At 35.2% G+C, this 24,517-nt stretch overlaps 5 protein-coding genes across 6 annotated transcripts; 3 read left to right on the top strand and 2 right to left on the bottom strand.

Moving 5' to 3' along the window:
* Window positions 1-5,256: 5,256 nt before the first annotated feature.
* LOC18012584 (probable inactive ATP-dependent zinc metalloprotease FTSHI 4, chloroplastic) lies at window positions 5,257-9,488 on the bottom strand. The gene is made up of 16 exons (XM_006394073.2): window positions 9,114-9,488; window positions 8,654-8,909; window positions 8,153-8,531; window positions 7,792-8,050; window positions 7,558-7,689; window positions 7,413-7,487; window positions 7,216-7,341; window positions 7,027-7,136; window positions 6,862-6,940; window positions 6,648-6,785; window positions 6,453-6,564; window positions 6,195-6,358; window positions 5,992-6,097; window positions 5,829-5,905; window positions 5,600-5,743; window positions 5,257-5,493 (listed from the first exon to the last, which is right to left on the bottom strand). Exons 1-16 carry the CDS (start codon window positions 9,381-9,383, stop codon window positions 5,350-5,352), a joined length of 2,571 nt encoding a protein of 856 aa, XP_006394135.1. The 5' UTR covers window positions 9,384-9,488; the 3' UTR covers window positions 5,257-5,349.
* Window positions 9,489-9,869: 381 nt separating this feature from the next.
* Window positions 9,870-13,015, top strand: LOC18013159 (O-fucosyltransferase 38). Of its 2 annotated transcripts, none has more exons than XM_006394072.2 (11): window positions 9,870-10,144; window positions 10,258-10,351; window positions 10,475-10,542; window positions 10,665-10,753; window positions 10,866-11,043; window positions 11,148-11,276; window positions 11,679-11,815; window positions 11,924-12,137; window positions 12,208-12,392; window positions 12,489-12,584; window positions 12,731-13,015. In XM_006394072.2, the coding sequence occupies exons 1-11, from the start codon at window positions 9,911-9,913 to the stop codon at window positions 12,858-12,860; spliced, it is 1,554 nt and encodes a 517-aa protein (XP_006394134.1). In that variant the 5' UTR covers window positions 9,870-9,910; the 3' UTR covers window positions 12,861-13,015. The 2 variants fall into 2 exon arrangements, with proteins under 2 accessions (XP_006394134.1, XP_024007652.1); XM_024151884.1 differs by having other exon boundaries at window positions 9,872-10,144; window positions 10,466-10,542.
* Window positions 13,016-14,678: 1,663 nt separating this feature from the next.
* On the bottom strand, window positions 14,679-17,407 carry LOC18013158 (histone acetyltransferase of the MYST family 1). The gene is made up of 9 exons (XM_006394071.2): window positions 17,056-17,407; window positions 16,759-16,847; window positions 16,622-16,681; window positions 16,322-16,531; window positions 16,147-16,215; window positions 15,823-15,984; window positions 15,426-15,519; window positions 15,168-15,310; window positions 14,679-15,084 (listed from the first exon to the last, which is right to left on the bottom strand). The coding sequence occupies exons 1-9, from the start codon at window positions 17,360-17,362 to the stop codon at window positions 14,881-14,883; spliced, it is 1,338 nt and encodes a 445-aa protein (XP_006394133.1). The 5' UTR covers window positions 17,363-17,407; the 3' UTR covers window positions 14,679-14,880.
* Window positions 17,408-18,564: 1,157 nt separating this feature from the next.
* On the top strand, window positions 18,565-19,290 carry LOC18013318 (cell wall / vacuolar inhibitor of fructosidase 2). The gene has a single exon (XM_006394070.2). It carries the CDS (start codon window positions 18,629-18,631, stop codon window positions 19,160-19,162), a length of 534 nt encoding a protein of 177 aa, XP_006394132.1. The 5' UTR covers window positions 18,565-18,628; the 3' UTR covers window positions 19,163-19,290.
* Window positions 19,291-20,095: 805 nt separating this feature from the next.
* LOC18013317 (chromatin assembly factor 1 subunit FAS2) lies at window positions 20,096-23,193 on the top strand. The gene is made up of 12 exons (XM_006394069.2): window positions 20,096-20,316; window positions 20,596-20,707; window positions 20,860-20,886; window positions 20,994-21,066; window positions 21,252-21,355; window positions 21,439-21,653; window positions 21,730-21,826; window positions 21,935-22,007; window positions 22,156-22,244; window positions 22,377-22,518; window positions 22,608-22,708; window positions 22,782-23,193. The coding sequence occupies exons 1-12, from the start codon at window positions 20,203-20,205 to the stop codon at window positions 23,084-23,086; spliced, it is 1,452 nt and encodes a 483-aa protein (XP_006394131.1). The 5' UTR covers window positions 20,096-20,202; the 3' UTR covers window positions 23,087-23,193.
* The last annotated feature ends 1,324 nt before the right edge of the window (window positions 23,194-24,517 follow it).

The following is a 24,517-nucleotide window of genomic DNA, read 5'->3' as shown; positions in this document are numbered from 1 at the left end:
TCGATAATGTAGATAGTGTTTGGATTTATGACCTCTGTTCTTTACTTCTTTTATATTTCTTAAATCTATTTTACTTAAAAGTAGTTCTTAAAAATAACGAACCTTGCATCATCTTTAACAAAATATGAACCTTGCATCATCTTTAACAAAATATGAACCTTGCATCATGCGAGTGGGTTTTAACTTTTAGCTTTATACAAAAGTGCACATCGAATATTCAACGTATATAAATTTGCTTTTTCTTCATCTATTTTGCCTCAGCGTATAAATTTACTTTTTTGGGTATAAAACTAGTTGTAAGTATATATATTCTTTTGAGTACACAATGTTTCAGGCAGGCGACCCCATATCCAAATTTGATTTATGCTTTTTCAATACTACGAAATATTTGATTTATGGTATGTGTATTATCCACGTCCAACACCGTAATGTATTTTTTCCTTTTTTAAAATCAAAAAGTGGACAATATTTTGTTTTGAACTGGTGAATTAACAGTGTTTTATTAATATGTATATGTGATTTCGAAATATTTATATTACTTTCTAGCTCAAATAAGATTTTCTGTCATTTGTAAACTAACTCATTGTTCTTATTCTTTGCATGTTGTAATAATTTTAATGTTTACTAACTAAGAGTAAGAGGCATGTGATATATTCACTTTGATTAAAAATGAGCTGAAGTTATTGATAATCAATTCGGATGCAGTTAATTTTTCGGGGACGAAATTAATGGTACTTAAGGTGACAAAAATTATATTTTTCTTAAGGGGAGAAAAAGAAAAACAAGGAATCATAGATCCCAATAAGCGCGAGTGTTTGGTAGTGACCCGTGACGGTGTCGTATTATTTATCAAATGGTAAATCTTGTCGAGCTTCAAAGTGCAAGTTGCCTTCTTTGTTTCGAGTCCGTGAATCTTAATGGTTTCCACTCTCCACAGTTGTTTTTATTTGCGTGACAGTCTGTCACTTTAAGGTTTTTCCATGCGCGTGACTCACTCACATTATACTCAAAACTTCATACAAATAAAACCGTTTAGAAAAAATTGATGTTTGAACCCAAAAAAAAGGTTGATGATAAAGAATTATTTAATTAAGGAACTTGATAGTAGTAGAGTAGTGATTCAATATTTCTTAAATATAAACGACTGTATAAAATTCTACAATATAGTTGATGGATATGAGGATATCTTGTAATAGAAGAATCTTAAATCCTAAAACCTATTGTTACTTCGTAGTGTAATAGAATAATCTTTTTAGTTTCTTGTACCCAACGACAAAAAATTATACTAAGGCAAAATTCAATGGATATTTATCAACTAAGCCATCGAATTCCACATCAAGGTCCAATGCATGTGTCTGGACCATCTATCAGCCAAAATGAAAAAATAAAAAAACTTCTTCAAATATTGCTCATTTCATTGATTGAGGAAAAAACAAAACTTATGGAGCAAGGTCAAATCTTTGCATTTTCCGCTAATTTCACCGATAGATAATGATGCCAATGGGTTATATCTGTAAGAAAAAAAAGGGTTATATGTCGTCAAAACATTTTCAGAAACTGATTCAAACAACAAATAAAATAATTCGCTTTTCGTATTGCAATTCATGATATCGTCCCAAGAAAAAATATGACATAAAAGTTCACCTATGTCACGCTGAATTTTTAAGAAGATTGAATACACAATCCGTTAGAAACTTTTTTTCCAGAAAATTGAATCCGATATCTAACGTACAATTGTTATTTTTTGGTTCAGCACTGGATAAAGACATCTTTACGATGATTATTATTATTATTGTTTAAAAATAAAGTGTGACCACAAAAATGTAGCTAGCTTTAAAACATTGTTGCAACTTGCAGATTTATACTGTCACATGTAAGCATAAATTAATTTAATGATTTGAATTAGTGATTTACATAAATATATGTACAAATTCACCGGTACCTACATACATAACAAGTGATGTTATATTGAAATAGAAAGTAAAGACGAAGAATATATAATTAGATTAATTTGTTCACTTTGCATAGGACACATACTTCACTCACAAGTAACAAAGGGATCTACACTTTATTCGTTAAATTAATTGAAGTAGCAAATATAATGATTGCTTATTGCCTGCAGCTATAACTTATTGTTATACAGTAAAACATGCGGTATAAGCTCTAAAATTACTAGCATACTTCTCCTTTTCGATGAAACTTTATGTTGACAAAAAAAAGATGAAACTTTATGTTAATAGATTAATTAGCATACATTAACTACTGATATTTTGTTAACTTTATACTACTTTAATGCTAGTTGCTGATTTGCTACAATAAAGTCTGGTCTAATTGTGGAATTCCAATCACCGCAATGATCAAAATCAATATCAATTTGGCTTTATTTAATACTGAGTAGTTAGGTTTGCGCCATCTGGAGACATTACATATACACATATTGGCTGAATTAAAAACAAATTAAAGCTGCATTGCTACGTGTAATAAATTGTGGGAAACATATAAAATAAATCGAATTAGGTTATTTACGTCTCAACTACGTTACGACAATGTCCCGATCATATAATCCAAATGTTTTTGATTTCTTTTTCATATAATGTTTTTTAAAATACATAATTTTATTTCACAACTTTGATATGATGTATAATTGTATTTATATATTAGAAATTAAAGACAGGATATAACTATACTTAGAACATGCATAGTTTACAAAAACTATTCTTAGAACACACATATATATACGTACTGTTTTTTTTAAGAACAGAACACATATACTTGACAATGCAATTCTGCAACTATCTAACCTTCCATTTTCATTTTATTTTGTTGTTCCACACTGTTTCTATATATGACGTATCAGTCATCATATGATCGTCGTTTTTTATTTATCATTTCACCATTGTATTGTGAATAATTTTACTTTTTTCATGATTCCACCTATATATGCTAGCCACTAGAATCTTAACTTGTCGGCAATTTCTTTCGTTTCTGTATTTATACTCTTCATCAAGAATAAATTGGATATAATTTCTTCACAGTACATCATTTACTATTAATTACATTACCTTTTTGACCTACTCTTTGAATAAGATACCTTTATGTATATTATTCAAAGGCACATAAGGTAGATGATGTTTTGTTGTACACGGCATGTGACTTTTTAGACATCATTAGTTATAGTTAGAGCAGGTGAGGTGAGGATCGATGAAGACATAACTACGGTCAATTATTATAACTGGTCACATTTCAAAAGCCAAAAAAATCTCCTAATATATAAAATATGCAGTATGGAGAGTACTTGTTCACAATTATAACTGGATAATCTTAACTTGATTTATAGATAGTAACACTAACTCACTAATCATTAAACATTACATTACATGTATACCATATTGCAATCACGATGAAGATATTATTTCTCCGTATCATCCAAAGACTTCATTATGGCCGAGGAGATTGAGTACTAGCTTATGAATTTCAATATCCGCTTGGAAAAATGGTTTACGTCTTAATATGTATTAATATAAATGGCTGTTCAAGGTAAACAGTGTTAGTTAGCAAAATCTCAAACTATCTCATATACCAAAATAAAATAAAATCTAAAGCTATCATGTTAATTTATTATCATATATATATACAAACCTGCAACGAATCAAAAAGAATCATATCCACTCAATATATTCATATGTTAGTTTCAAATAATGCAATAATGATAATAATAATTATAGCTATGACATATAATGAATGATACTAAGTACTAACAACTTCAATAACACTAGAAGTGGTGTCACTAGATGACCATGTTCTTCCATCGGTGGTTGCTCATTCGATGTATAAAGTTGCTCCAGGCATTTTTTTTTTTTTTACGACAACTCCAGGCTTTTTTTCTTAATTAGTGTATATTAATATGTTAAAAAAAGTAGATTTCTTACTTTGGCCCAAAAAAGAAAATTTCTTACTAATATCTTTTTTTTTATTAATTAAACATTTTGTTCTTAAAATCGATTTCTTTTCTTATAATACGCCACGTCCAATATACAGTACTAAACATTATCTAGTTAGATGATGAAATATTGAAATCATTAAGGCCTGATTAAGATGTTCATTTGTTTGGATTTTTGTTGATTATAATCATCGATAACGATGGACCGTCTGGTAAACATCAATGCGAACAAATGAACAAAAATATCTGATCTTACACGTTTCCTCTTATCTCCATGCTGTGAATCTCAAATTAATTTATTATACAAATGTGTAGTAACAAAATATTATTTCCCGTTTGAGTGAGGAAGAATATAGCTTAAAAGTTAGGAGCCCCAAATATGGAATGGACCCCGTTCGTACCAAAATATGAGATACAGAAGTAAAATTTAGAAAACGAAGAACATATGTACATATATATATATATATATATATGTATTTTTAAATTTATTTTTTCATATAGTGAGAGTGAGTTATACCTTTCATTATGGATCACTTGGAATCAAAGCAACTTGTTCATTCATTGGTCCAACTTTAATCAAGTAACAAACAAAAAACTTCTACCTTTAAAAAGTTGTAAAATCGTACAAAAATTAATGTTTTTTTTGTTGAATTTAGGAAAATGATATATTCGTATCCAGCAGTAGATCAAAGAGAAACCATAATAACATCGAACAACGATACAGTCTAATTTTTGCACCATTTGTAATTTTGTAAAAGCCTCGATCCGAAAAAAACGCGAAAATGATTTTGTTTTATTTATTGAACCTTACGAAAATGAATTCTGCAGAGACAAAAGATTGAATCGTCAAACTTAATAATGTAGAACTGAAAAAAAAAAAAAAAAAATATCACGTTTTACGTGCTACTTAGGAAGAAGATTATGGTTTTGATATCGACCTGCGACTCTATTGTCGCCAGTGGTTAGGAGTTCTCAATTTGCCAATGTCTTTCAACATTAATATGATTGTTAATGTAGACAATGAAATCCACATTGGCCTTGAAAAAAAAAATCACAATATTTGACAAGAGAAAAGCATTCTGAGGTTTTTTTTTTTGTTTAAAAGTGGGATGAGATTGCATCAACTTTTAGTTTGTCCATGCCCTACAGCAAGGCAAGAATGCATCAATTAAATAATAAATAAATACAAAATAATATTCAATTTTATAGAAAAAGTATCACATATAATTAGATTGGAGCGACCATAACTTTTAAGCTAGTGGTTTCCACTAACATTTTTCAAGAAATTTATTTGTCTTATAGAATACATTTTAAGATAAGAAGAAGCCACCAATCCTGAATGTGTAATTGTGTACATACGATGTTTTGTGAAACTGAAACTATGAGAAGACTTAACAAATGATTTACTTTTAAAAGAAATGCGTTGCCATCAAAATTTGAGGTTTCTTCTTTTCTTCTTCAACTTGAATTACAGCTTCTTTTTTAATCTCTTTAACCTTTTTATCCCAAATCTCATCCACTAGTTTCCATGTGTCGTCGCTGATGATCTGCGTCTGCATAAAACAAAACACAAGAGGAAATATAAGAGAAAGAAAAATAGTAAAATTGTTAATGACAATTTTGATCTATACAATGAGTTGTTTTGTTTACTGTACATACCTCCATGGGACGAGGAGCGCCAAATGTTGCAAAACCAACGTTTCCTGGAGAAAATGTTACTCTCCCTGGAAGCGATACACCGTGAATTCCCCATCTTCCCGCGTAGATCAAAGCTCCATGTTCATCGATAGGTCTCACGGGTTTCTGTTTTCAGAAAAAAAAGGATATATTGAAAACTCGAAATAACTGAAACAAAGAGAGAAGAGAGGGAGAGAGAGAGATAACTAACTTGAGAAATCCTTGGAGCTGTATTGTAAATATTCCATATTTCATCGGCTTTGATCTCGCCCTTCTCAAGCAGCACATCTGAAAATAGTATGAAACTCTTTTAAAAGATTGTTAAGAGTGTATGATCTGTAATGAAGTAAAACAGAGTATTTGATATTCTAAACCTGTGATTTCTTCAAGAGCTGACTGATATTCTCGCAAGACTGATGAGCATTTCTCAACAGCAAACCTCATATATTCATCGCGTAATGCCTCAAGTTTCGGAATAAGCTACAGCGCAGGAGAATCGAATTGGTTGGTGTTTTCTGAGATTCTCAAGAGCTTAATAAAAGAAAGAAGCAAGGAGTAAAAAAGAAAAAAAACTTACGTTTGGAACGAGGTCTCTTTGGTTTCGGTAATAAGCTTTTCCAAAAGCAGTCATTCCCGTTTGAAGAATCAGAAACTCTGCACGCTGAGAAGCTTCTAAAGTAGACTTAGCAGAGATCCAACACAAGTTTTCAATCCCAAACATCTCCTCTTCAACTACCCTGGCTATAAAACAGCGACAAAGTCATCAGCAAAAGAGATTTTTTTTTGTGTGAAAATATTGTAGTAAAACGTCTGACTTTTCTATATTTTAACTTACGAGCACATGCACGGATTATTGAGTTCACATAATCTGTCTTTCTTGCAAAAACTCTCCCTGAAGTTTCTGTGTAGCGCATATTTGGTTGGCTTTTGATCGAATTTATGTCAGTCTGCACAGAGAAGCACATTGAGCAATGGTCTAAGCCAAATTATGATCGAATAGAGCACATGAAGGATCTAATTTCTCAACCACCTCACTGATTGGACGGTACTGATCTGGAAGATAACAAGCAAGAACAGCAACCGATGCTTCTCGGTAAGCCAATCTCAACTTCAATTCCTCCGGAACTTCAGTACTATCTTCTTGCCCCGTCTCAAATGTCCCTTTTTGCTGTAATGAGTGGAATCAGATTTTGCTAAATCAGCATCTTAAGTGTGAATAGACTGTAAACTAAGCACTAAGTTACCCTCTTAAGCGCCTCTAAGAGTTCTTCTCTTCCAATGTAGTCTAAGTCTTTTCTTGCAGTCAAGATTCCAGCTTCATTTCTGTAAGCAATTAAGCAAACATCAGTCTTTTCCGATTCTGTGCAATTCTCAAAACACGTAGTTGAAGCAGTGGCATTATTTCTTACAGAACATTTTGCAGTTCTGCTCCAGTAAAATCTTCTGTGTTCTCAGCTACTTCTTGCAGCAACTCCTCCTTCTCATCTTCGGATCGGAAAAATTTATTTCTAGCATGAACCTTTCATAAAAAGAGAATCTTTAGCTAAAAAGCACAAAGCAGACCAAAAATCTTTGATTCCATAAGATAAATTAAGTACCTTTAATATCGCCAATCTACCGTCTTTTGAAGGTAAACCAACTCTTATAATTTTGTCGAAACGCCCTTTTCTCAGAAGTGCAGGATCAAGGATATCTAACCTATTTGTTGCACCTATGACTAATACCTGACGAAACCGAGGATTAATAGCATGAAATGTATTACCGAAAAGAAACTTATAGCAAATAGAAGCATTACTTGTGATGTAGTAACTTTAAATCCATCCATCTCAGTCAATATCTGAAGCAAACCTTGTTCTCTCTCTGCTCCTCCCTGTTCAATTAGGAACACATTAAAAAGAAATTAATCTTTCAAACTAATATCTAAAGAACCGAATGCTTACCCCGCCAATATCTGGTCCACCTCGCTTACTTCCAATTGCATCAATCTCATCTATGAAGATTATAGATGGGGCAAATGATCTAGAGCTAGCAAAAAGATCTTTTACACGAGAAGCAGCCACTCCTACAAACATCTACAGATTTAAACAAAAAAGCAGGAAACTCCATTAACTCAAGACCTAAATAAACAAGATATTTAGGAATGTTTCTTTATGTCGACACAGTCAGTTCCTCACCTCAACAAAATCGGTTCCATTTGCCGCAAAAAAAGGTAAACCAGCTTCTCCAGCAATAGCTTTAGCCAGCAGAGTTTTCCCTGTCCCGGGAGGTCCATGAAGAAGAACACCTTTTGGACAATAAATGCCTTTATTCTGAAACTCCTCATCATTCTTTAAAATCCGCACAATCTCTTGTAACTCCCTCTTTATATACTCCTGACCAGCAAAATCATCAAAAGTTACACCAGTTTTCTCCTCTGCTGATATAAATTTTGCCCTGAGAGAGAAAAATTACAAAAAAAACAAATACAATCTTAGAAAAGGATATACTTTCTGCCACTTCAGTTAAAATCAAATATCTGGTGTTGGTTTGACATACCGACTCTTGCCTAGGGATCCAAGTGCTTCGCGCTTGAGGGGTGTTCTAATCTTTTTGGTAGGGGTTCCGAGATCACAAGGGATTAACTTGGCATAGATTGGCCTCATAATGCTGTCGATCCAAACATACAGCGAGACAAATAGAGCAAGTCTCATAGACCAAATCACAAAAGTGGCAACTGTAGTGTAGACCTCAGCTGGAACCACATCTACATTAAAAACTTCTACGTTGACAATTTGCTGATGCAACTTCTTCCAAACATCATTCCAACCATCAATTGGCATTCGGTCCACAATGTGCCGACGGAAAATTATCTCCTTTTTTGAGTTTTCATCTTCTTCTCCTTGGGGCTCCCCATCTTTATAATAAGGCAAAATCACTGCAACAACAACAACAACAAAACTTAAGCAAAAAATTCAAGAAATTTTGACACCATATATCATTGGCATGCGTAACAAATAGAAAAGCACTGAAATAATGAAACTTTGTGGGACTTTGAACCTGAAATCGTCTGTCCGTAGTTTGAATACTCCATGTATTGAACACTGTTGGAATCTAACAGTTTCATAAAATCGCTAAAATTGATCCGGTGAGAGTTTTCAGGATCCCATTCTGTTCCCTTTAGCTTCCCACGCATCGTTAACAATGTTCTACTCCAGTCTGAAGCCATCACAAGCTGCCTTTCTAATTGTACATTAGCCTTTCTCTCTAGCTCTTCCATGTTGCTAATTCGTTCTCTTTCAGCTTCCCTTAATCTCTGGAAAATCCAACAGACGAATCAGAGCTTCGAAAACTCCATTAAAGTCAAAAAGGAATTAGCTTTCAAGTCCTTCATAAGAATTTGACAGGGTCTGTCTTAAACGCAAGCTTGGATTCCTCGAACCCAACAATTAGTTATTCCTGTCTATACAGTATACTTGTCGCTACTATTTTGAGATTGAAAATGAAGAGAGGGATAAACCTCAAATAGACGGTTCGACTCAGCATCATCTTCCTGTGGAGCGGAAGACTCAGTGGACTCAAAGCTCGATGATGTACTGCAAGTAAACAAACCATTCCGTCGTGAAGGGAAGAGATTGAATTTGGAAGTTAATTTAGCTTCCACTGGTTTTCTCCGACGGACGAGACTGGACAGAGTACCAGGAAATTGAACGGGGAGGAGGGTATTACAAGGGTTTAAGGGTTTCGGAAAATGGGTTGGAGTTAACGAACTCGAGAAATAGAACGCCATTGTTCAATCATTAGAGTAGGAAAATTTTTGCCCTCGATTTCTGGGTGCAGGAAAACGATAGCAGCAAAATTTGTAAAGGTGAAAGTTTGAACCCTGTGTTTTGGGTTCTTCACGGAGATAGATTTGGGAGAGACGGACAGAAAACGATGAAACGCTCCGTTTTACAGGATTTGATTTACTGGTGCTCTGCTCCCTAAACCGGACATCACCGGTACACTATCAATATTCGAATTCTGAAAATACAGTGATTTTAAATCCGAACTGGTGCGCTAGAAATGCGGTGCATTTGAAATTAGTAAGTTGGAAAAAGGCGTTTTAATCGGTGTGTTTATAAGTCTGAGAATTGCACTGTTTTTAAAAAATATTACCGGTAACCGGACATTATCATATTCGAATTTCCGGTCATATTGAAATTTTGATACCAAACCGATTTTGAGCGAGCAAAAATGACCCTTGATGTTCGGAGGAAAAGACCGTTGTAGATCTGTGTTGATGATTCCTTCTTCTTCTTCTTCTTCTTCGGAGAAATGGTGAAACAAAGAAACTTATCTCGCTCGATAATCTCATCTTCTTCTTCAGCTAGATTTTTCTCCATAAAAGCTATATCTCTCTATTTGATCTTCGTATTTGCTTTTACCATCTGGGTTCTCGTCTTCAGCTCTAGAAACATACAAACCGATGACCAAACCCATCGTCAGCATCAACACCGCGATCTCATCGATTCAGAAAAATTTCGGCCACCATCTTCGCCTCCGAAGAAGGTATGATTCTTATTTTAGTGGGTTTTTGATTCAAATGAAGAGACTTGATTTGGTTCTTGGTTAAAATTTTGATCGTGACGATTGATAAAGAAAGACTCTTATTTGAGCTTCAGAAAATGAGGGAATCGAATGGAGATGCTCAACTTTGGACTCCTCCTTTCAGCTTTGGTTTGCATCCATGTGTCAAACCTACTCCTAAATATAAAGGTAGAAGGTGCTAAATTTCAGATTCTGCTGGATCTATGAATTGGGAACTATGCTTTAAATTTGATTTCAAGTTCCTTTCTTTATTTTGTGTTCTTAAAACAGAAAATTGCTTAGCTTTTGCAGAATTTTCAGAATCAGATCGTTATATAACAGTGAGAAGTAATGGTGGCCTAAATCAAATGCGCACTGGTGTAAGTAAAACTAAACCATAAACTATTTTAAGCTCAGGTTTACTTTTTTTTTTCTTGATTAGTAGAAATGTTTCTCCTAAATTCGAGCTATAAGTCAATAAGCATGTTTCTTTATCTCACAGATAGCAGATATAGTGGCTGTTGCGCACATCATGAATGCAACTTTAGTCATTCCTGAGCTCGACAAGCGGTCGTTTTGGCAAGATTCAAGGTATTTGACACTTCAAACAAACAAAAATATACAGTCTTTTCGTGGCTCTTAGTTTACTGGTTGTGAGGTTTGTTCTTTAACTATTGCTAACTTCCACTTCACTACGCCTCAGTGTTTTTTCAGATATTTTTGACGAGGAACATTTCATCAAATCCCTGCGAGGAGATGTGAAGATTATTAAGAAGCTCCCAAAGGAAGTGGAATCTCTACCTAGAGCAAGGAAGCATTTCACTTCTTGGTCTGGTGTAGGATATTATGAAGAAATGACACACTTGTGGAAGGAGTACAAGGTCTTTACTTTGAAATGTCATGTGCTCTGTTACTCACGGTGTAGCACTAAACTTGTAGATAATTAGCGATGTTGTTAACCTCTGAGAGAATGACAACGATGCAGGTCATCCATGTCGCGAAATCAGATTCTCGCCTAGCAAATAATGACCTGCCTGTCGACATTCAGAGATTGAGATGCCGTGTATTGTATCTTGGTCTTCGCTTCTCTCCTGCAATCGAAAGCCTTGGACAGGTTTGGACCCTTTCCCTGTTTTTGCTAACTTCTTTCTGCTCTTTTGTGTAGTCTCACACACACACACACACGACATAGACAGAGTGTAGTAAAATATGATTCATTTGCATACACAGAAGATATCAAGATTATGTTCTCTTTGGGATACCAAATAGCAATATAGAAGTCCTGAATCCATAGTTTGGGTCGGTGAGTCTTCATCATCAAATGATCGAACTATCAATAACTTATGTCATGATGTGCCTGTTGGGTTATTAAGAGGAGTCTGATAGAAGAATGAACACATTTTTTTTTTTTTTTTGTATCATACATAAGTCTCAGTAGTTTATGCATTTAAGAGGTGTCCTATGGGGCTTCCCTGTAGACTTTGGGTTCTGAGCAATCATGACGGTGACACCACAGAAGCTGGTTGAGCGACTCAAATCACGCGTTGGGAGATATATTGCATTGCATCTGAGATATGAGAAAGACATGTTGGCTTTTACTGGTTGTACCTATGGCCTTACTGATGCTGAATCCGAAGAACTGAGAGTAATGCGGTAATCAACTACTCTGTGCATCTACACTTAACAAAGCAAACATGAAAAAACGTCTTCTCAGGATAAAGTTAGGGTTTTTTAGCTAAATATATTATCGGTTGATCACAGGGAAAGTACAAGCCACTGGAAGATCAAAAGTATAAATTCAACAGAGCAGAGAGTGGAAGGACTATGTCCATTGACTCCGAAAGAAGTGGGGATATTTCTGAAAGGCCTTGGATATCCTCAATCAACAGTCATATATATTGCGGCAGGGGAAATCTATGGGGGTGATGAGAGACTCTCGGAGCTTAAATCACGCTTCCCGAATCTAGTCTTTAAGGTTTGATTATAAACCACCTCGTCAATCTTCCATGTCACTGGCAATCTAAAATTTGTTTCATGTACTGTAGGAAAAGCTTGCCACAGAAGATGAGTTGAGAGGTTTCACAGGCCATGCGACCAAAACGGCTGCTCTTGATTGTATAATTTCAGTTGAGAGTGATGTGTTTGTTCCTTCACATTCTGGAAACATGGCAAGAGCTGTTGAAGGCCACCGCAGATTTCTAGGGCATCGCAGGACAATCACTCCAGACAGGTTCTGGCTTCTTCAAGAAGCTTTTGTCTTTTACTCATTTTGTTGTCGGATAATTGACGATGAGTTCATGACTGACCAGTGTTGTCTTGTATGCAGGAAAGGACTAGTGAAACTCTTCAATAAGGTGGAGAGAGGACAGATAAAAGAAGGAGCAAAGTTTTCGAATCTTGTGCAGCAAATGCATCAAGCCAGGTAACGAAAGAATCATATATATATATATATATATGCTTCTTATACAAGTCATAAAATGCAATTAACCTTTCTTTTTGTATATACAAGAAACAAAAAAATGAAAACATCTTTGATGCGAAAAGAGATTCTTTGGATTGGTTTTGCAGGCAAGGTGCACCGAGGAGAAGGAAGGGACCAACACAGGGGATCAAAGGGCGTGCTCGGTTTAGAACCGAAGAAGCCTTTTATGAGAATCCATACCCAGAGTGTATTTGCAGTTCGAAGAACCCTACTTAAAATTTTCCAACTTTTTTTTGTTTGTTTGCTTTTGAGTCGAGCGTCTCTGAACAGTCTTTGTAAGTCAGCCTAATTATAATCCTCATCTATTTATTTGTTGAGATTATCAAATCTGAAGCATTTGGTTTGTGGCTTTGCTCGGATATCAAAACGTTATGCTGTATATATAATATAATGTAATAATCTATTTCTCTTCTTCGACGACTCCGATTTCGTACGATCAAGTATCACAGCATGGGTATAATTCGGAACCGCATCTCCGCCGTTGGTTGACGGATGCTTGTGGGTCGACGTCGGAGAGGCGGTGGTATTCGTCGTCTCTGTATTCGCAGACGATCCCATTTTCCAATCGGGTCAGATATTCCCGGGTGGATTTTTTTCTCATCCGGGTAAACAATACACAATTGTTAAAAGAGTGGGGTCCATTACTCGCGTAAGAGTGAATTTGGCCCTGATCTTTTATGTTCGGCTTCCGGAAAATATGTGACGTTACAATTAATCGGAGATTATTGATTAAACCGGAGTATTTTTTCCTGTAATATAACAACCTTTTTTTTATATTGTTCATACAACAACAGCTGTTTTTTTGTCGTGACTCATACAATAACTAAAAATTGATGTTGATTACTTCCTGTTTTTTAATTTTATTTTAAAAAATTATACATGCATTAATAAGGTGATTAAATCGATTAACTTTTGGGTTGATAAATTTGACAGATATAAATGGTATTGTCAACCAAAACACTTAAACGGTCGATTTTTATAGTGGTTGTAATTTGTAAATGTTATTAATTATTAATTAACATGAGTGATTAGATCGAACTCAAACGTATGTGGGATGCAAAATGTGATTCCGGTCCAAACTCATGATTCTTGTCCCTTTTGAAAGTGTATTAAAATTCTTATATCAACTCTGCATTTGTGGATGCAAAGGCGATAGAAGATAACATCGTTGAAGTGGAAAACCACTTAAAAGAGTTAACCGCCATTCGAAATGACATATTGAGTTGCCTTGAATTTTAACAAACTTTCAAAAGAGACCGAAATCATTTTAAAACAAATTTTGTAAGGTTTGTTAATTTGAAGTTTGTGAATATAGGGAGGCAAAATGGAATGATTTAAACACACTTTTTCTTTCTTAGCTTTGTTTCTATTATTTTTACTAATAACTAGATTGTGCATCTATAGCTTAATATTGTTTTATATTATTTTTAGTGTTTTTCTGATGTAAGAATATTTATAGTTAGTTTTTTATATTGTTTTATGCACAATATCTGACCTGAAATTCTCCACAAATATGAAAGTAGCAGTTTGCAAAACTTTAAGATTACAACATTGGCTACAATGTATAGTTTTTTACCTTTGTCATTTTTAAAAATATATTATTTTGTTATATGACAAATTTTAATTTTTATGTAGGTGGGAGGCGTTGCAGCGGTAATGGTGGCGGTGGCAAAATTATGTATATATGGCGAATGAATGAATAAGCTCCTGAAGTCCAGCTTTGGTTTCTGATCACATGCTACCTTTAGATCCCTCTTTGAAAGAGGGCCGGTGTAGACCAAAAAGTCAGAGTCCCACTGCGAGACTTCACTGCTTTTCTAGAATTGTACATATATAATATATAAGACTTATAAGTGTGTATGATTGATTTTGAAGATGCTACAAAAAATTATTTTCTATTTAAATTCAACTAAAGATAATTATTTTTGAATGAATAAACAAGTTTTTTTGTATGAATAAACAAGTTTTTTTTACTTGAATAAATAAGTTAATCAAGTAAAAATTATAAAGAAATCATATATATATATATACATATATTATAGTAAAATAGAAATTTTTCCTATTTATCTGAATCTCTTTCTTACAAGAAAATCTTATCTATTTCAAATTCAACAAAAGATCATAAGCAACAAAACATACTACAGTTTTGATATATTACAAACGGTTAAACATGAATATTAAAAATGTAATAGGCATGGGTCCGCCTTTGATGAGGCTCTCACTTTCTCTCTCTCACTTAGCCCTGCTCTTTGTAAGGAGTCCATATCATTTTGCTAACATCTACATCAAGACCACCTCGGCCTGCGGCTTTCAAATGCCGGTCCAGTACTTTAGGATCCGCGCATATCACATGTTGTCCTTTCCTGTACTGTATTAGTTCCAAACTCTGAAGGGTGCTTAATATATCTTCTGCTTTAATCGCCGTCATGTCGCTCAGCTCCTACATTTGAGAAAAGTTTGGGATATGTATAAATTAATCTGTTGATAAATAGGCTAATAGCATGATTAAGGGAGCATGCATACCTTGATAGATATGTTTCCCTTGTGCTTTTTCAAGATGTCTAACAAAATCCGAGTCCAGTAACCTCTGTAACTCACTAAGCCTAGATCAGAGAGGGGTCTTTCCGGTGTCCCGACTTTGCCCTCTTTCTTTGAGAGTTCATATGCTATATATATATATAACACAACAGAATGGGTAAGTTGTTATCAACTTAACAAAAGAGAGAAGAGTAAGCTTTACAGGAGAAAAGAAGGAGAGAATTAGATGAAAAGAGAACTCACAGAAGGCTATTAAGAATTTGCCGTAGCCTTTCCTTTGATATGGAGGAAGGGTAAGGATGCAAGCCAAGTTGTACGCCTCTTCAGAATGCTTTTCCTGTACCAACAGAAATTCGTTTAATCAACTGAAATCAAACATATCTGCATTTCTAAAAACAAGGAAATCTGGGAGAGATAATACGTCAATAACCAAACATCAATGGTAGAGTTTGTGCTTGCGGTAATTTTCGAAACATTTTTTCAACTGTATCTCACGGATATGGTCACGAGGCAAAGACTGATATGAATTCAATCAGCAAGAAGTCTACTATAAAACCCCCGTCAATTTACGTGCCACTTAACAGTCGTGACCAAGATTTTCTACGTAACAGTCCCACAAAGAAACAAAATGTTACGGTACCTTTGAAAAGTATCCAACCATGTGGCATCCCCGATCATCACATTCACACAGAATATAGAACAGGAACAAATCAACGTCGTAGTAAAGAGTTTTGTGGTCAAGAAATAACTTTGCCAGATAGCAGAGGTTCTGTGCATAGACCTTATTCTTTTTCCCATCCACCTGTAAGATTATAAGTAAATTCACAGGTTGTGACAACTCACTTCTGAATATACAACACAACCGACTGAGAGAAAAAAAAATAGTCAAAGCTGAATACACTGGCGTAACTTGCAGGAATAACACCAGAAAAAATATATATGTTGAAAATATTCAGGATATTACCTCAAACATTGACAAAGTAGAACTTCGATAGATTTCATCCCCAGGGGGATGCTTAAGATCACATTTCCTCTGCATAGAAAAAGAGTGATTCAAAAGTTATAAGAAAAGAAATGTATACAAATTGAATGCAAGTATGAAAGCTCGTAATATTCGAAAAGAACAACTAGTTGCTCACCATATGTCTTTGAAGCTGTTCTTTGCGTTTCATGAAACTCAGGCAAAACTCACAGAAAAAGAGTTTCACACAGTCATTGTATTCTGGCGGAAAAGGAGAGAAGTACCATGTTTCAATCTCATATTTCCCAAGCTCGATCGTTGCTATGTTCTTCACTTTCGTGAACTCCTCGTGTTCACGCAAACTCGCAGCATCCAGCTCTTCATGACCCTATACAAATATTGAAAAATATCAGAATATAGCCTGTCACACAGTTCACTAAAGCACAATATATAACAACTAAATTAGACAATCACTTACCTCTACATGTGTCTCGTCAATCTTCCGTTTCTGGTGTCGTGTCATCTTCAAGCTAGTCACCTATCACCAAAACATACTTCTCTGCTCAGTGCTTAACGCAGAAGACAAGAAAGCAGAAGAATTTGAAGAATGGGTACCTTGTCTTCCACTTTTTCATCTAAGGCGCACTCTACTGAATCAAGGTCAAGTTGATCTAGCTTAATCCATTCATCAAGTCTTCTATTAACTGTAGTTTCACAAGTGTAACGAAAATCAAACACTCATAACATGTATATCCTTAATCACCACATCTAAAAACCAACGGCAATTTGAATTGAAAGCTTTCTCTTAAGGTTTCAGAAAATTCCACAGCTTCTACTTCAATTTTCGATATGTCAGGACCCAATATCGAAACCCTAGACCACAAAATCGGAAAGAGAAAGGAAACGACATACACTCTGTGTAATGAACGTAATACTCGTATTCATTGTTGCCGTCATTATGATTCTTCCGGCGCTCAATAACCTTCACGGGATGATACTTTCCGTCTCTCCACAGGCACATCACGCGAGTGCCGACCTCGAGCGGAAGCACCCCAGTTCTTCTCTTCTTCGACGAATCCGATTCTGATGTCGTGCGATCGAGTATCGCAGCATGGCTATGATTCGGAACCGCATCTCCGCCGTTGGTTGACGGATGTTTGTGGGTCGACGCCGGAGAGGCGGTGATATTCGTCGTCTCTGTATTCGCAGACGATCCCATTTTCCAATCGGGTCAAAGATTCCCGGGTGGATTTTTTTCTCATCCGTGTAACAACACACAAATTTTAAAAAGAATGGGGTCCATTACCCGCGTAAGAGTGAATTTGGGCCAGATCTTTTACGTTGGGCTTCCGGAAAATATGTGGACGTTCCAATTAATCGGAGATTATTGATTAAACCGGATTATTTTTCCTGTAATATAAAGACTTTTTTTGATATTGTTCATACAACTACAAATTTTTTTTTGTCGTTATTAATACGATAATTAAAATGTGATGTTAATTACTTTCTGTTTTTTAATTTAATTTTCAAAAATTATACATGTATTAATAAGGTGCTTAAATCGATTAACTTTTTGGTTGATAAATTTGACACATATATATATAAGTGGAATTGTCAACCAAAACACTTAAACGGTCGATTTTTATTGCAGTTGAATGTATTCAATTTGTAATTGTACCGGCTCGCAGTTATTCTATGTATTAGTGACATTTAGAACTAGTTGAACTTCGTTGTATTTTCATCGATTTTATAATTACAGTGCTAGAAATGTGATGCCGGATAAATTTTGTATAAAAAAAGAAGAAGCAAATGTAAGATAAATAATCTTTAAATAAGAGCAAAACAAGTGACAGAGGGAGATTTTGTCGTGAAAGGGAAAACAGCCAAACAAGGCTTTATAATTCTAATCACGAGATTCACAGATCAACACATCACTAAGTTCCAAGAAGCAAAGACCAATACACAACTCGACATCATGTCTTTGAAGTTATGGTCGATAGATTCGCACACCATGTTGATAAAAGAACTTCGCTTGCCACTTTACAATTTGTATCTTGTAATTTTTTAAATTTCCAAGTACAAAACTATGTATATATATATATATATATTATTTTTTTTCCTCATTGGGTAACTGATAGTATATCAAACTTACTTTCAAATGAAAGAAAAAAAGAATAAAACCGATTCCTGTTTTCAGTTTTTTGTATGCTAACATGTTGATGTTATATGGCAACCTGACAAAAACTAAAGAAAACACATACTGCGAGGAATTGCTTGATCATTCCATAAAAAATTGTAATGGCATACGAAATTCTATCATTTTGCGATTACCAATTATATATATATCTATATATTATATAGACATATATCTTTTATTTATTCTTAATACGTACGTAATTCAAGAAACTGCTCAGAATATAAAAACAAGAATCCTCTTTCTTTCCATCTCTCTCCATAAACGGTTGCTCAAAACCCTCTTCTTGAAATGGCTACTTCTCCCATACTTCTCATCCTCTTCGTTATCCTAACATCAACCCTAATCTCAGTCAAATCCAACACAACGACGATCGAATCAACTTGCAAAACCACAAACTACTATCGACTCTGCGTCTCAGCTCTCAAATCCGACCCAAGAAGCCCCACAGCCGACACAAAAGGTCTCGCCGCCATTATGGTCGGCGTTGGAATGACAAACGCCACCGCCACGGCAACTTATCTCGCCGGAAACATAACCGCCGCCGCTAACAACACTGTTCTTAAGAAGGTCTTAAAAGACTGCTCCGACAAGTATGCCCTCGCCGCTGATTCTCTCCGGCTAACGATTCAAGATCTTGATGATGAAGCTTACGACTATGCTTACATGCATGTGTTGGCGGCGGAGGATTATCCCAATGTTTGCCGGAATTTTTTCCGGCGAGTTAGAGGTTTGGTTTACCCGCCGGAGATCCGCCGGCGTGAAGTGAGTTTGAGACGTATCTGTGGTGTTGTCTCCGGGATTCTTGACCGGCTTGCCGAATGATTTTTATTGTATTATCTTTCATTAAGAAAAAAACTTTGTTATCTTTCTTGAAGAAAAAAACTTGTGTTAAGAAAATGGCAATATCTCTGTGTTAATTTATGTTAATGGTAACTTTTATTGGAATTAAATTTCGAGTCCATGATTTTTAGCTCCATACTTTCATATTGATAGCAGAAGAACAGTAGAGTTGATTATGATATTGGATTTTCTATATTTCTCTACCAATTTACCATTCATACCAAAACCGTAAGTCGTGTTTAGTGCCAAAGATTTGGGGGAAAGACTTGAATTGAGATATTTTTATATATTTTATTTATTAGACTGTATCTCCACCGGTTCTTTGTAGCTTTTGCTTTATCTGTATGCATTATACGTGTTATCGCTTCGGAGATGTTACACTTTTAAAATTGCGATAATGTTTTAAAAGTGTTACTTTAGAAGAGAAAGGCGACGTCGTCTATCCAAATTTAAAAGAAAGTAAAAACAAAAGCTGAACGATTATCGACCTCATAACTAATACTGCTTTTTAGACGACGTCGACTGATATGAGAGTAAAAAGCAAAAGACGTATAACTTTCAATACATATAAAATAAATATACTTTTACGTGGAAACTTTATATAAAATATATTGAAGTGATTGTCTTCGTAGGTCAGCGACTACAGTACAGTAGGCAGTAGTCTTCGCTACCATATTTGGGTATAAATGTTAAGATTAGTCTTCGCTACCATGTGAAATAGTAAATGAATAATGTAGCAGTCCAGTGTGAATATCAGAAAAACTATAAAAAGCAATAAAATAATTATTTCATTATGTAAACACTAATTTCATCGGTGCAAGATTAGTCGGTGGATAAAATCGTCATTTGACACGAAGACTAATATTTGGCGCCCAAATGACCCCAAAAGACGCGCCAGAGTGACAGTCCATTTTAGTTCTTCCTCTTCCCCACCCCACTAATCTACAAATAAACCCTAGAAATTCCCCTAATTTTGTCGAGAAAATTCGCTACGATTTTGGGCATTGCGCGTCATTAACAAGATGAAGGGAGGAACAATACAGATAAGTTGGCACGACGGGAAGCCGGTGTTAACCCTAGATTTTCACCCGGTTTCCGGTTTACTTGCCACCGCAGGAGCCGATTACGATATCAAGGTAATGCGATTGAGAAATCAATTAGATTTCCTCCAATTTAGGATCTGGGTTCCGGAAAATCATTCGATCTATTCTGACCCAATATCATCTAATAGATTCGGGTTATAGAATTTAAATGGATTGAAACTGCAATTCTTTAGAAAAGAGAATTACTAAAATCCGCTTTTGATTGTTTGAAATTTGCAATCGAGCGCCTGATCTTCTCATGGATTTGGCGTCTGGAATTTTATCGGTTATGATTGTTGACTTTCTTTGTTTGACTAAATTGAAAAAATGCAGCTATGGTTAATAAACTCTGGTCAAGCGGAGAAGAAGCTTCCCAGTGTATCTTATCAGAACAGCCTTACTTATCATGGATGTGCTGTAAATACCATTCGTTTCTCTCGGTCTGGTAAGTAATGTGTTTCGTAGATACTCTTTCAAGTATAATTTTCTGGGAACAGATAATAATTACAAAAATGGATCAAGCTTTGTATTATCAGAGATGCTTTTTTCTTAGATCTGTGTATCTAGTGGTGACGATTGTTCTATGATCATATGCAGGAGAACTACTTGCCTCAGGAGCAGACGGTATGACAGAGAACACATCTTGTGGCTAAGATGCAATTGTGTTTTGCATATTTTGAGTGCGTAATGAAACCAACTCTGCACTAATTTTTTTTTTTTTTATAAATCAGGAGGCGAGCTTATCATATGGAAGTTGCATCCTAGTGAAACCACTCAGTCTTGGAAAGTTCACAAGTCATTATCGTGAGTTCTTTCCTCTGAATATTAAGCTACACTGCCATGCTTTTGTAAACTAGCAAGAACCACGGTTGGGCGTTTCAGTACTTGTTGCTTTCAAGAGGGGAGAATGCTTCTGTAGGCTAGTAACATGGTGGAAAGCATATAGTGCTGGACTAAGGAATTATTTATACTTTTGTTTGTCCTGCTAGATTTCATCGAAAGGATGTCCTGGATCTTCAGTGGTCTCCTGATGATGCTTATCTGATTTCTGGCTCAGTGGACAACTCTTGCATTATATGGGACGTTAACAAAGGTGAGAAAGTAAAAGAAGTGATCAGTTATTTTTTATGTTAATTCCAGATTTTTGGCTTCTCAAATTTCCGTATTTGTTACAAGGTTCTGTTCATCAGATACTGGATGCCCACTGTCATTATGTTCAAGGTGTCGCCTGGGACCCCTTAGCAAAATACGTAGCCTCTCTTAGTTCAGACAGAACGTGCCGGATTTATGTCAATAAGCCTCAAACAAAAAGTAAAAGTGGTGAAAAAATTAACTACGTTTGTCAGCATGTTATCACGAAAGCAGATCAGCAACGGGGTGGAGACACTAAGGTTAGCGAGAAAATAATTTCTTCATGATCATTGCGAATATACAGTATGCCTGAATTCACAATGACATGATATGCAGACAGTAAAAACACATCTCTTCCATGATGAGACATTGCCCTCTTTCTTCCGAAGATTGTCATGGTCACCTGATGGATCGTTTTTACTCATTCCAGCAGGTTATTGTCCCTAAAACTCAGTCCTGTTTTCTTCAGAAAGTTAGGATAGATCATGACATAGTTTACCGGGATATTGTTTATGTTTGTCATCCTGTATTGCATTGGCAGGCTCTTTCAAGCTTTCACCCACATCCGAAGCTGTAAATGCGACCTATGTCTTTTCCAGGAAGGACCTTTCAAGGTAAGATAATCACCTTCTTGTTTTGGAAGTTGCGAGGCTTGTGGAACATATTTTAGGCGTCTGAGCTCGTCTGCTTGAGCGAATGTATGAGATTAATAGAAAGAAATACGAAGTCTCACATGCGCTCATTTCTTTTTTCCGCGAGCAGACCTGCACTGCAGCTTCCAGGTGCCAACAAACCAGTTGTCGTGGTTCGTTTTTGCCCTGTTGCATTTAAACTCCGGGGTTCGAATTCCGGTAATTACTATGTTTTCCCATAACGTTTTTTTAGCTTCTTTTAAGAAGGAAAAAAACAAGGCCTTCAAGATGTATATTTTTTCCTTTATGTGCTCGCTTTGGTGAACTCAAATGGTATTTTGAATCATGCAGAAGAGGGTTTCTTCAAGCTTCCTTACCGTCTTGTGTTTGCCATAGCAACATTAAATTCGGTGTACATATATGACACGGAGTGTGTCGCTCCAATTGCAGTCTTAGCAGGTCTCCACTACGCTGCAATAACTGATCTAACATGGTATGGACATTGTTTATGATCTGATCGATCCTTCTCTCAATATTCATAGTTGTTGAAATTTAACCAATGACCATATATTTGTTCAACAGGTCACCTAATGCCTCGTATCTGGCACTGTCCTCGCAAGATGGCTACTGCACACTAGTTGAATTCGAAGATAGTGAACTAGGAGAATCCGTCTCCATCTCAGGTTTGCCCTTATTTCTTTTACTCTCTTTTTTGACGCTCCAGAACCGGATTGACCCCCATCATTCCTATTGCAGTCGGAAAGAAACCTGTGGGTGGTGAGGAGAAAAATCATATTGTAGAGAAAACCGATGAGCTGGTGACCGGAACAAAACCAGACGAGAGAAATAAACAGGGTGGATCAGAACAAGACGAAGAGAGAAAACAGCCATTGCCGAGCAAAATGATTACGGATGATGAGGAGAAAAAGCAGAAACCCGATGAAGTGATGACGGAAACAAGAGGAGAGGAAGAGAAACAGCCATTGCAGAGCACAGTTAACACACCTGTCTCAAATAAACCGGCGAGGAAGCGTATCACACCGATGGCTATTGACCCCTAATCGCAAATTAACTGATGTACGTCCTTCTTTTTCTTTTTCTACCTGTTTTTAGTTTCTTACTCTGTAGCTAACGAATTTCTCATCTATATTATAATGAATCCATGATCTAGGCGTGTTGTGGCGGGGGCTTTTTTGCCCGTTTAGGCCCTGCCCATTTAAAACCCGCCCCCACTCACAATTTCATTGTCCGTTTTAAGTTTTGGTCTGCGACGTTTGTTCATCTTCTACTTCATATTTTGTTAATATAATAAATCTAATTGTTATATCCAGAGTAATACCAATAGATTAGAGAGCAACGATTTCATAACTTTGGAACACAAAGATATTGCTTCTTTCATAATTTTTATACTTGACGTAGAATCAAGCAAGAAACCATATGGTTAGTATTTGAGACCGAAAGAGATGGAGAGACTGTGTAAGTGTATATACAGTAAAACCTCTATAAATTAATACTTGATAAATTAATAATCATTATAAATTAATAAATTTTGTTGGTCCTAAGTCGGGCTAATGTAAAAATCTATCAAATTCGATAAAATAATAAGATAATAATATTTTTTGAAATCTTTATGTAAATTTATGGTCCCAACAAAAACATAAATTAATAATGATATAAATTTATGCAAATATATGTAAATATTATATTCTAAAATATAATTAATGTGTTTGTTATTACTTAAAGTTGAAATCTCATTGGTTCCCATCTCTTTAATTATTATATCAGTAGCTCTTATTGCTTTTTTACTATATACATTCAACATTTATGATGATTTTTTGATGTGATAATTGATTTTCTTACCTTTAAATATTTTTAAATGTATTGTAGTGTTATCTTCAATTTTATCATCAATAATATTGATAATAGCCATGGTTTTTTTATAAATTTTAAACTTATGAACATGTATATTTTTACATGGACAATCCAATATAGTATTAAAAACTATTTTATTATGATAGTTATGATTCTTAATCATAATTTATATCTTGAGATTTGTTAAAATTTTAAAATATAACATTATCAAAGAGATTTTTAAAATATTATACGTGAAAAGCAAATTTTCTCTATAAATTAATAATTTATAAATAAATTAATATCACGATAAATTAATAAATTATTATGATATCAACCTTATTAATTTATAGAGGTTTTACTGTATATGAAAAGGGTATGGCTTGGTGTTGGTGATAATCACTGTGACATAATTATATCATGGGATTGAGCTAGTTATTTGGGCATCAAAGTCTAGCGGCCTAAACTCTACATGGCTGGTGCAATAATTATTGCTCATGGCTATATTGATGGGCTTTTAGGCTCGTTTCGGTCCGGCCGTTTGAACTTATTTCGCTATATTGACGAAAATAAATAATTGGCCGGTGTAAAAACCATAATTTTGTCCTAATTTTAAGTTCGAAATCCTTTCTCCCTAATAG

This window comes from Eutrema salsugineum, unplaced genomic scaffold (assembly GCF_000478725.1).
Source record: "Eutrema salsugineum unplaced genomic scaffold, Eutsalg1_0 scaffold_6, whole genome shotgun sequence".
NCBI lineage: Eukaryota > Viridiplantae > Streptophyta > Magnoliopsida > Brassicales > Brassicaceae > Eutrema > Eutrema salsugineum.
Note: the sequence above shows the minus strand (reverse complement) of the source record. Positions and strands in the feature narration are given on the sequence as shown.

Excerpts from the sequence above, each read along its gene's own strand:
- LOC18012584 (XM_006394073.2), bottom strand. The coding sequence starts at position 9,383 with ATGGCGTTCTATTTCTCGAGTTCGTTAACTCCAACCCATTTTCCGAAA. Across the intron at positions 8,532-8,653 it reads CTACGGACAGACGATTTCAG|TGATTTTGCCTTATTATAAA; the intron begins GTTCAAAGTCCC and ends TTGTTGTTGCAG. Across the intron at positions 7,488-7,557 it reads GTGGACCAGATATTGGCGGG|GGAGGAGCAGAGAGAGAACA; the intron begins GTAAGCATTCGG and ends CTAATTGAACAG.
- LOC18013159 (XM_024151884.1), top strand. The coding sequence starts at position 9,911 with ATGGTGAAACAAAGAAACTTATCTCGCTCGATAATCTCATCTTCTTCT. Across the intron at positions 10,754-10,865 it reads TCGTTTTGGCAAGATTCAAG|TGTTTTTTCAGATATTTTTG; the intron begins GTATTTGACACT and ends ACTACGCCTCAG. Across the intron at positions 11,816-11,923 it reads GAAGAACTGAGAGTAATGCG|GGAAAGTACAAGCCACTGGA; the intron begins GTAATCAACTAC and ends GGTTGATCACAG.
- LOC18013158 (XM_006394071.2), bottom strand. The coding sequence starts at position 17,362 with ATGGGATCGTCTGCGAATACAGAGACGACGAATATCACCGCCTCTCCG. Across the intron at positions 16,682-16,758 it reads ATGAAAAAGTGGAAGACAAG|GTGACTAGCTTGAAGATGAC; the intron begins GTACCCATTCTT and ends TTTTGGTGATAG. Across the intron at positions 16,216-16,321 it reads AACAGCTTCAAAGACATATG|AGGAAATGTGATCTTAAGCA; the intron begins GTGAGCAACTAG and ends TTTTCTATGCAG.
- LOC18013318 (XM_006394070.2), top strand. The coding sequence starts at position 18,629 with ATGGCTACTTCTCCCATACTTCTCATCCTCTTCGTTATCCTAACATCA.
- LOC18013317 (XM_006394069.2), top strand. The coding sequence starts at position 20,203 with ATGAAGGGAGGAACAATACAGATAAGTTGGCACGACGGGAAGCCGGTG. Across the intron at positions 21,827-21,934 it reads GTTTTTACTCATTCCAGCAG|GCTCTTTCAAGCTTTCACCC; the intron begins GTTATTGTCCCT and ends TTGCATTGGCAG. Across the intron at positions 22,008-22,155 it reads TCCAGGAAGGACCTTTCAAG|ACCTGCACTGCAGCTTCCAG; the intron begins GTAAGATAATCA and ends TTCCGCGAGCAG.